At 31.6% G+C, this 12,082-nt stretch overlaps 1 protein-coding gene across 1 annotated transcript; it reads right to left on the bottom strand.

Annotated features, from left to right (window-relative positions):
• Window positions 1-7,304: 7,304 nt before the first annotated feature.
• LOC120275801 (RNA polymerase sigma factor sigF, chloroplastic) lies at window positions 7,305-11,833 on the bottom strand. Its single transcript, XM_039282508.1, has 9 exons — window positions 11,693-11,833; window positions 10,511-10,659; window positions 9,762-9,871; window positions 9,404-9,649; window positions 9,041-9,320; window positions 8,718-8,948; window positions 8,156-8,296; window positions 7,846-8,043; window positions 7,305-7,775 (listed from the first exon to the last, which is right to left on the bottom strand). The coding sequence occupies exons 1-9, from the start codon at window positions 11,775-11,777 to the stop codon at window positions 7,488-7,490; spliced, it is 1,728 nt and encodes a 575-aa protein (XP_039138442.1). The 5' UTR covers window positions 11,778-11,833; the 3' UTR covers window positions 7,305-7,487.
• Between the last annotated feature and the right edge of the window lie 249 nt (window positions 11,834-12,082).

The raw sequence follows: 12,082 nt of genomic DNA, 5'->3' as shown, positions 1-12,082 counted from the left end.
AAATTTGAACAAAACAAAGTTTTAACTCTCAACTTCTGATTGAGAGACAAATGAAACACTACACTTCAACAAAAACAAAGTTAACATTGGAATAAAAATGAGAGTTTTGAAAAGTGATTTATTTTACAAACCATAGTATAAAAAATTTGAATAAGTTATTACACATATATTATCTACACTTCAACCACACATTGGGAGGGAGCTGAACTTTCAACTTTCATCATTTGAGTCAAATATTTTGACCTTTTAATCAATGCAATGATGGCTAAATCATCACTATCTTTCTGACTGAGTAAAATCTTTATTCTCATAATTTTAGTTTACTTAACAACATAATAATAATATTACAGATTGAAACTCTCAACTTTTAATTGAGAGACAAATATACCAGTTATTCAGTAAAAATAAAATTAACCTAAATAATAAGAGTTATAAAAAATTATATATTTTACAAATTATATATATATTTTTATAATATGAACGAATCACTGCACATATTTTATTTAAATTTTGAACCATTTAATCATTACTGTCCTTTTTGACAGAATGAAATCATTGTCCTTATAATTTTAAGTGTTTTTTTTTTTCATCCTTGTACTAAACCACATAATAATTAGAAACTTAAGAATCACTAGTTAATAATCCAAAAGGACAAATTACATGTGTATGTGTATATATATATATATAAAAGATAAATTTAAAAAATAGATATGGTTGAGGAGAAGTAAGGGAACCAATGGACATAAATGGAACACATGAGAGAAGGGAGAGAAATGAGAAAGAAAACAAAGAGAGAATAAGCAAATGATTTAAAGGGGCAATTGACATTGTACGGTTCTTGGTCCCCACTCATCAGCTACTTCAACTACAAGGACTGATGATGATGCAAACTTGGGAATCTACTCTTTTTTTCTTTTTTTCTTTTCTCCACTTCTGTTTTTTCTCCTCCTTTTAAAAAAATAAAAATTAATTAATTAATTTTCCATCCAACAACAATTGCTCCATGGCCCCCCCTCCCTCCTTCAAACCTCTTTTCTCCATTTTTCATACAACTATATATATATATTATAATATATAATATGAGATTTTTCGGTTAATAGATCACAACAGAGGGTCGGTCTTAGTTAAAATGAGTCTGTAAATAAAATTATAATAAAAAATAATATCCAACAATAATTACTTTATGACCTTTCTACTTCTGGTCTTTTTTTTTTCTTCATTTTTTTCAATCATATAATGTGTGTATATATATAAAACATGAGATTTTTGGTTAAATGATTATAATAAAAATCCGTTTTAGTAGATATGAGACTCTAAGTGAAATTATAATAATAAATTATTATTTTTAAATTATTTTTGTAAAATAATAAATTACATAATAAAAAACACAAAAATACAAAAAAGAGCTCAATGGAACCCTAAAGCCTATGCTTAAGATTGGCACTAGACCTTTATTGGTAAAGTTCAAGATTTCTTTTAAAAAGTAGTAAAGTGGAGCAAAAATTTTTGTTGGAACTAATCACAATTTCATTTGATTAATACTAATAAAAATTAAATATTTTATTTATTTTTTATGTTTTTAAATAATAATTTTTTTCCAAATTGATTACTAAATATATATTTTTAAATAACAAGATATGTTCAAAGATAGATTTGCAAGATGTTAGAAGATGTTTGATCAAAGGAATACAATTTGTTCGGAGAATGTTTATTATAACGGTTTTCTAAAGAAATGTTTGCATTAAGCAATGATATAATTGGTTAGTGTTTGTAATTATGTTAAAATTAGATAACAATGTCATTAACATAGATGTGTTTATTTAAGTGCTTGGTTCAACAACTTTAATAAAATTTTATTAAAATAAAAGATAGAGAATATGTGTTTGTGTATGTATATATATATATATATATATTCACTTAGAAGCTAAATAATAGAATTTTTTATTAAATTTTACATTTGACCTTTCATTAAAAATAATGAACTATAAATAATAAAATAAAATCACATATGTTAAGAGTGAAAGAAAGGAAATTAATAATACCAATACTACTACTAATAATAGTGATGATAATGATTAGAATATCAATAAGGAAGAAAAAAGAGATAGTACTATATATTCATCATCAATCTAGTCTATCCCTTTGGGCCAAATTAGTACTAAATCTTAAGCCTAAGATACTCATTATTCTCTCCTAAGAATTTTAACACGTCGATCAAGACACGCTTTGTATTATTTTCTTTTGTTTTTTCTTTGATTGCATATGCTCAATGAATCATGATGTAGATATGATCTTAGAGGATATATTCGCATATATGATAATGTCGGTGTTTGTCCGTGTGTTTGTAGTCAACGAAAAAAAGTGAATGTGTTTGTAGTTATTATTTATATTTAACAAAAAAATTATTAAATATATATTTAATTATTAGATCATATTTAATATAATTCTTCATAGTTGATGATGTAAGAAAGCAAAAAATTAGTTGAGTAAATTGGATGATAGCTCAAGTTATCTACTCTGTTTCCTTTTGTTTTAAAATGATATGTATTACTTTTCTTGATTAGAGTATATATAAGAAAAAAAAATATCTTGATCTTTATTATGAAAGTTATGTGATGTAGCATTTTATGGCCATCAAAAGCTCAAAGTACATAAAGATTTTTTTTTTGGGGTGGATGATTACACTGGATGGGGACCTCTGAACCTTTAACTTGGTGGATGTTTAATTTATTTGGTTTACGCCTTTTTAATTCATCATTGTACTGATTCTATTCATGAACTAATCAGTTAATAGTCCGCATTTTAATACTTTAAATTATATTTTAGTGATTTTTTTATAAAGGGTATAAACTAAGTTAAAAATATGCACAGATGCCAATAGACCAAGAGATTATTAGGAGAATAATTATTATTTTTTAATTTACCATATTATTATGGTAAAATATTTTCCAATATTACAATTTAATCCATAAATTACTTATTTATTTGCTTATCATTTAACCATGTTTTGCCAAGTGGCAACACATGTTACATAATTACATATATTTTGTGGCATGGGCACAAAATTGTATAAAATTAATATTCTTTTTTTAATCTGTCATAAACCCATGTTTTTTTTTATCCGTCATTTTCTAACATCAAGAAACATTTATTATTATTTTTCTAAAATTACCTTAACACTCGATTAAATTCTCTTTTTGGAATTAAATATGAGAGAGAAATGTGTAGATATAAGTTAAGGGTAATTTTTGGAAAGATAACAATTTTTTTTTATAAAAGTTTGTAATATGTGAAATTCGGTTAATAAAAAAAAATAAACAGAGGGAGTAAATACCATAAATAACAAGAAAGGTAAATTAATTAATGATAATAAATAACCACATGATTAGAATTCATGATAATAATTCATGATAATAAATGACCACCATTCAAGCATATACCAACAAAATATAAAACTGTAACGCTTCTATACACACATGATTCTCACCCATGGAGACTCAATTCAAAATAAACAGTTCAACAAACAAGTTACATACAATAAAAAAAATTAAAAATAATATATTGGCTACAAATTAAAAAAAACAAATTACTAAACAAAAAAGTACATATAATTATATAATAACAAAAAATATGATAAGTAATTTTCACCGTAATTAATTAATAATTTAATCTTACACTAAAAATGACATATTTTAAGTAAATATAAAAAATAAATTAAGTTTAGTTGTGAAAAAAACAATTGATTCCTAGTATAACGATATAATCGGAAAAATAGCATAATTTAATCAATAATATAAATATCTGTTATATGGCAATCAATTTTTCCGTACATAGACAAACTATTAATAAAAGACAAAAGAACATAATTCCAACAACATCATCAGTAACTTGAACAATAACATGAAAAATCGCTAAAAGTAAATTCAAATAAAAATCTAAACTTTTTAGGATGAAAAAACATAAATTTAATAAAATAGATAGTACGCAATAAAAAATATCGACCATACTTTTTAATGTGTCTTATTGTACGAAGTCCTATATAGGTGAACAAATAAATAGTCTCATCATTCATCAATAATATAAACTTATATTTCTATATATATATATATATATATTTCCATAAATTTCCTCAATCAACAAATTTCTTTCTCTTTAAATATAATTATATAAATATACTTATGTGTATACACAAACATGACACAAGGAAGAGCATGTGCCTAAGTATTGCTAAAATGGGTTGAAAGTGTGAACCAAAGTTTGGGTGGCTATCCTTAATTTACAAGAATGGGTTGGTTCTTTTAGGACAGTGTCTTACATGTTTAACTGTGAAAAAGGAGGAAAAATCCATCTCTACAGCTAAGCACCCACCAATCACCATTTTCCCTCTCTCTCTCTCTCTCTCTCTCTCTCTCTATCACCCTTTAAAATAAAGCACTCCCCTCATAGACCACTTATATCTCCCCTTGAACTTTCTTTCTTCTCCTCCTCCTCCTCCTCCATCTTTCATCTATCTCTCTCTCTCTCTTTGTTTGTCTGTCTGTCTGTCTTTTTTGCTAACTTTGAGAAGTTGAGATAGATAACTCTCATAGAGGTTTGTTGTGTGATGTTTTTGTATTTTAATCTTTCTTTCTTTCTTTGTTTTGTTTGGATCTTTGAGGAAGAAGAAGAAGCCTTTTTCTTAGATTGATTGATAAACAGTGAAGAAAAAGGTGGGAATATATATCTATATACTTTTTTTTTATTTTGCTGTTTCTTTTTTGATAATTTTTATGCTGTGTGTTTTCCCTTTGGTTGTGTTGTGTTGTGTTGTGTTGTGTTGTGTTATGTTGGTTGATGTTCCAGTTGTGTTTAGAGAAGTCTGTGAAGAGGCACTGTTGGATTCCCTCAAAGTGGGCCCCTTGTTCACCGTCTTTTTACTGCAAAAGCCAGTAAGGTGACTCCACGTCAGCAGTTCCCTCGTGTTCATAGGGTGGTCGGGTTGAGAGCCCTGCATGAATCTCAAGGTTTTTGGTGTTCCATCCATCATCCTTCATGTATATAGAGCTTGATATCTATATATATATATACACACACACATATGTAGGTTGCATTTCTTGTTACTTGTTCTTTTGCCTTTTCATTCTTTCTTTTCTTGTCTCCATTGATTGGTTTTAAGTCAAGTATGCAGTATACAGTATGCACCCTTTCACAGTCTCTTCTTCTCTTTCCTCTTGTCATCTATATACTTAATTGGCACTCTCTCTATCTCTCTCTTTTATATGCACTAACTCAAGATGTTTGTTTTCATTTATTGTTAGAGAAGAACATTGAATGAGGTGATGTGGTGTGGTGTTATTCTTGCTTTGTTCTTTTGGTTTTCATTAATTCTTTATCTTCCTGGCTTGAGTATGCATATTAGAGCATGAATCTTAAGGTTGTTCTTCTTTGTTTGTTCTTTAGATTTTGATTCTTTATCTTCTTCCCTCGATGATGCATATTAATTAGAGCATGATTCTCAAGGCTTTTGGTTAATTTTTCATTCTTTATCTTTATATCTTGAGGATGCACATATTATATTAGAGCATGAATCTCAAGGTTCTTCTTCTAAGTTTGTTCTTTTAGTTTTTCATTCTTTATTTTCTTAGATTGAGGATGCATATTAGAGCATGATTCTCAAGGTTCTTCTTCTTCTTCTTCTTCTTCTTCTTCCTTTTTTTCTTTTAAGTTTGTTCTTTTGGTTTGTCATTCTTTATCTTCTTAGTTTTTTTCTTTTGGTTTTTCATTCTTTATCTTCTTAGATTGAGGGTGCTTATTAGAACATGAAACTCAAGTTTGTTCTTTTTCTTAGTTTATTCTTTTGGTTTTTGATTCTTTATCTTCTTACCTTGATGATGCAAATTAGAGCAAGAATCTCAAGGTTGTTCTTCTTCTTAGTTTGTTTTATCTTCTTTTATTCATTGATTGGTTCTTTGCTTCTTCCTTTCATTTAGTATGGATGCACATTAGAGCATAAATCTATACATTTTGATGTTCTTGTTAGTTTTTTTGTTCATTATTTCTCTTCTTTTTCTCCACACTGGTTCTTAGTTTCTGTTTCATTAGAGCATGAATCTCAAGGTATATAGAGAGTAAGAGATTACTAAGTTTTCAATATTTCTCTTCTCATGGTTATTGATTCTTAGCTTCTCTTTCATTAATTGAGGATATATATATATATATATATATATATATATATATATTAATACAAAGAATGCAAAGAAAGGGGAAGAGAGAGTGAGAGAGAGAGAGAGAGAGAGAGAGATGTTGATCTTCTTGTTCTATGTTCTTTGGTTTTTGCCTTTCTTTTTTTGCCTCTCTTTTTCTTCATTTATGTGTTTGTTTAGCAACTCTTCATTTGATTATTCATTTGGGATCACTACTAAAACCATATATCTCAATGTCTTTGTTTCTTTTATCTGTTCTTTAGTTTATCATTCATTTGAGATCTTTATCTTTGTTTTGATGATGCATTTGAGAATCAATGAGTACACAAGAAAAACAGTTGAAGTTTGCAGATGCAGCATCTTCAAGATTCACAGTTGCATTTGTTTGTCTTTGAGAGCAATGCAAAGTGCAATTCAATTCAATTCAATTCATGAAAACACAAAACTGAGAATCCTGATGATGCTGCATCAGCAATAATTTGACTACAAATATTATTATAGTTTTCAGATTCTCCGAATTCAAATGCTGAAAATTTCCACCAACTTCTTCTTCTTCTTCTTTCATTATTCATTCAGTTGATTTTTGCTTGTGGAGCATCATCAAGATTCACAAATGGATCAAGGATCTTTTCTTTGAGAATCTTGATGATGCTGCACTGGCAACTATCAACTCTTTCTATATATATATATATTTCATCGATCGATTCACTTGAGAAAGTATCGAGAGGGTTCGAAGAAAATAAAGACAACACTGCTGTGATTCTTTACTTGTTCCAATGAGGTGAGCTTTGTCTTCCATTTTTATCACATGGCTTTGTAGTTTGCAGTAACATTTTTAAAACTTTCTTTGCAGAATTCGATTAGAAACCGGAATTCTCGTGTTTTTTTTTCCGCTTCTTATCGATCAAAATCATCGGCAAATTCTTTGTCCAATGGATTGAACATCATCACTCCTGGAAAGTTGTGGACCTGCATTTTGTGGTACACCATGCAATTTAATGTTTTTGAGACTGGACCAGCTTCTGAAGACTGTCTGTAAAATAAAACCGGTGATGAGTGTACTAGACTCATTCATTTCCACTTCTTTTTTCATTGAATATGTACTCAATTTACATCTGAAAGTGTAAAACTGTATTCAATTTAATTGAAGTGATTTGTGCATGGATGCATGAGAATACAGACTGAGAAACACAGAACTCTGAACCAATCTGCAGAAATTTGTTTTACTCAGAATTTGATTTCTGCATTAATCACTCTGATAAAATAGTTTTTTACATTTATATATACATTGATCGAAGAATTTTCTCAAGTTAGAAGTTCGGCGTATGCTTGGAGACCTTGGGTTGGAAGATAAGACTTTAGCTTATTCATCGCATGTGTTTCAACTTGCCTGACCCGTTCTTTTGACAAGCCGTAGATGTTGCCAATCTCCGAGAGAGTCATTGGTTTGCTGTTGTTGATTCCGAAGCGCCACTGGATGATCTCTCGTTCTCTTGGCGACAGATGACTGAGGAGGTTGCGAATGTGCTGCCTCATCATGTGTTTTGAGACGCTGAGCTCGGGCGTCTCAATTACGGGGTCTGCGGTGATTTCCTGGAACCGAAAAAGAAGAATACGATTACATCAGAGATCATCGAAAGGGGGAGTATTACTCTGAAGGTACCTGCAATGTGACATCCTGATCGGCCCATGGCCGTTCTTGAATTGATATCGGGTTTCTGGAGAGTGCTAACGTGTTTTGCAACTTCTCGACGGTGATTCCAACACGTCTCGCCAGCTCTTCTTTTGTCGGGACACGACCTTCTTGAATGCATGACCTTCGTGCGGCCCTTATTGTTTTCAAAAGTGCATATATATTCTCCTGAAACAAAACCATGACATGAAAATGATTTATGGTTTCTATGCTTGTATGCGAGTAAAGTCGGTTCTGAGTACTATGACAAGCAGAGATGGAGGATAGTATTAAGTCATACCGGCAAGCGAATTATTCGGGACTTCAGAAATATGGCCTTCCGAATAGACTGTCGAATCCACCAATATGCATAGGATGGGAACCGGCTACCAGCTTTGGGCTTAAACTTTTCTAAGCTCTTCATAAGACCCATGCTTCCCTCCTACAACAATAGAAATTGAATTGTTACTTTGAAAAAAAATGCACATATATATACACATACACACATACATATATAAAATGCCACAAGCACTAAGCAAGTCATGTCAAGTGATTAACCTTGTCAAAATGAGAAACTTGACCAAGAACACATGCGAAGGTGGGTGATCCAATTGAATTAAGCATGTTATAACTAGTTATAGACAGAGATTCCTATGTAGAAAGCGAATCAAATAATTAACCGTGTCAAATTAAGAAAGTCAAGCACATACCAAGCATGAGTATTTCCAATTGTGTCAATAATAAAAGTCAGGAAAATGCAATGAAGAAAAAAGCACTATAATCAAATCGGTATTAGTCGTCATGCAATGTGCAAAAATACTTCAGCGAGTTTTTAGTAAAATATTGACAGGGGAGTAGTGCACCTGCAGTAGATCCTGAATACTAAGACCCTTCCCTTCATATTGTCTAGCAATATGCACAACAAGAAGGAAATTGGCGTATACTAATCTGTCACGGCTCTGAATCCCGGTGAGAAGGGATGATTGCAAATCATGACAACTCATTCCAACAGCTTGTGCCCATTCAGCTACTGTTGGTTCACGGTTGAAATCAGCACAAAGCCTCTCCTTTGCTTCATTCAATCTCATGAGATCCTGTAAATACAGATAATGAGAAATAAATAAATAAATCATCAATTGCTTAAAACTTAGCAAAGGAGACTTGAAAGTATGGGTGAGATACATGCCTGTATCTGAGCAAACAAAACCTTTTCTTCTTTAACTGTTAGCAATTGTTTGGTCTCAGGAAGACCTAAGAACAATCCGAGTGGGTCATTCTGATTATGGTTTTTATGAAGTTTCTTGCTTATGTTCATGGCCATCGAACTAGCAACCTTGTAGACATCATCGCTTGGCTTCTTTGAGGCCTTTCGTTTCTTAAGCCGCCTCTCCAAACGTCTCTTTGATCTTATCGTTGGTTCATCAATAAGAATCTCCTTGCCAATGATGGAGTCTTCAACATCCAGACTGGCAAAAAGAAAAAACAAACCAAAGTTCTGATGCCATTCACATAAATTGACAAGATCATGCAAACATGACGTGCAACCTACCCTATAAAGTCCGATTCATTAAATTCAGATTCTAGGACAACAGACTCTTCTGCTAAGGAAGCTGCTCTTCTCGAAGCAATCATCGCTCTGTTAGCAAGGGCTAGAACATCCTCTAGTCTCACAGAATCCACATTATTCTGCTCTTCTGGTGACACTACAACGGAGGAAATTCCATTCGTCCCACTTGTTACTGAACCAACAGAAGTGGGTGTTACAGGCTTTTCCGAGTGATGTGGAAGATGACATCTAAAAAATTGTTAAATATCAAGCTTGTCAATAGAGTGAAATAGATGATAATAGCTAGGAACAAGACAAACTAACAGAAAAGACGAGAGGGATGAGCCAAAAGTGATCTTACAGGTACCAGAAACCCGGTTGGTGGAGCAACCGGCGTTCAAAATGTTTCAAATATTGCTCGAAATTATACTTCTCCTTCTCTTCAGAAAATGGCAAGCCACTCTCCTCATGCTGCCATTAGAGTAAGGTCTTCTTTGTTAGGAAAGGTCAATAACATTATAGAACAACTTGCGAGCATTTCATTTTTAAATAACTTCAACCATGAGGAATCCATCAGGAGTGATTAACTAATAACAAGATGTAGGATGAAAGCCTTTAGGCTTTATTATGATATCCAAAACGCCGAGACATCAACAGACAACGGTATCTTAAAAATTACTAGTCTCAATATTTCTCTTTCATGAAGACAAGCTAATCGAAAGAAATAGTTTTCATGGTAAAATCATAAATAGCAAATGGAAGCCAACAATAATACTACTGTGTTAAGTTTAGTTGGATCGTGAATTGCCACCACCAGGAAAGTTCTAGTGCACCTACCTGCTTTCATACATCTGCTCAATTTTCGAAGAGTTTAAACTTTAAACTAAGCGCCACTACAATATCTATGATAGAAAATTTCATCCATGGTAAACCCAGAAAGGAAGTAAGAGAACAGGTGTGTAATTTTAAATGCAATTGAGATGACTTGTATTTAGGCACTTGAATATGTTTGCACAAGTAAATGCACCATTTGATTAACTAATTAAGATTGCAAGAAATATCTTTCAACATTCAGAATAGGGAAAAAGATGGCAGGCCATGGAACTTAACCTGCGAGGGTTTCTCCTCCCGAACAGAATAAGAAGTCTTATAGTCATCTCGTTGCTCATGAGAAAGAACAGATGCAGGAAAATGCCGCACTACTGACATCGTTGGCATAGAGGAAACTGCTCGGCTAGTTTGGTCATGAAGCACTGGAACTGCAAAACTTGAACAATCAATGCACCAAAACAAGTCCATATTGCAACTTCACAGTTTCTTCCACAAAACTAAAATAAGCCGATACTAAAACACATAAATGCAGTAAAATTCAAGCATAAATTGACATCAATCCTACTCTTCAACAACAACGCAGAAATATCTGAACATTAGAAGAACAAATTGCAATAAACCTTTAAACCTAAACACAGGAAAAGAAGTACAATTAAGTGCATTTTAATCACCAAATTCATGAGAAATTGCAATGATGACAGGAAAGGTTGAACCATAAGTGGAGGTGGAGGGGATTCAAGGGTGATTCGAAAAACTTAAGCATAAATTTTGAAAAAGAAGGTATAAACTTAAGGATATTATAAGCATCCTAACAACCAAAACATCAAAACAAACATTAAAATCCAAACATGGGAAAAGAAAGACAAGGAATGATATTCCAATCAACAAATTCACAACAAATCGGAACAAGAACTGTAAATATTGTACTAGAAGTGGAAAAGCAGGGAAGGTTATAAGTTGCTTCCAATATTCAGGCATAAATTGGGTAAAAACTCGCATTCATTCAACCATAAACAAATTCTTCCAGATATCATCAGCATAAGTGAAACCAAAAACATCAAAATAAACCTTAAAATACAAACATGAAAAAGAAAAGGGAACACTGTAGCGCATTCCAATCCACAAGTTAGAACAATACTGGAAAATATTATACCAAAATAAACAAGGCAGAGACTTTCTGAGATTATCAGCATCCAAACGTCAAAAAACATCAAAATAAACCTTTAAATCCAAACATAACTAAGTAAACAAATAAGCCAATGAAGCACATTCATATCAACAAATTGGAACAATAACCGAAAATATAATACCAAAAGAAACAAGGCAGAAACTTTCAAAGTTTATCAGCATCCAAACAATCAAAATAAACATAAAAATCCAATTGGGAGACAAAAATACAATGAAGCGCATTCCAATCAATAAATTGGCAACAAATTGGAAAATTAACTGAGAAGATCATACCAGAAGTTGAGAAGGGACTTCTGGAGTGATTCCTGGGGGGATTGAGAGCTGGAGGGGAAGAGATGAGGCCACGGGCGGCTTCCATTGGAGCTCTGGAGCTCTCACTCTCTCTCACTAGAGCGCCCTATCTAGACTTCCTCTTTCTTATCTGGAGCTTGAGAAGGAGACACACAGGTGAAGCTATCAAATGAAGAATCTCCTTTGAGTGATTTTACCAAAATGCCCTTAGTCCAACACTATAATTTTTTATTAAAAAATATTTTTAATAAAATATTTATTAAATTTAATTATATATTTCATATTTAATAATACATTATTATTAAAATTTTGTATAAATAATAATAAAAATCATATATATATATATATATATACATATAAAGAGGACCCATC

This window comes from Dioscorea cayenensis, chromosome 14 (assembly GCF_009730915.1).
Source record: "Dioscorea cayenensis subsp. rotundata cultivar TDr96_F1 chromosome 14, TDr96_F1_v2_PseudoChromosome.rev07_lg8_w22 25.fasta, whole genome shotgun sequence".
Lineage (NCBI taxonomy): Eukaryota > Viridiplantae > Streptophyta > Magnoliopsida > Dioscoreales > Dioscoreaceae > Dioscorea > Dioscorea cayenensis.
The sequence above is the reverse complement of the archived record's forward strand: the minus strand, read 5'-3'. Positions and strand labels throughout refer to the sequence as shown.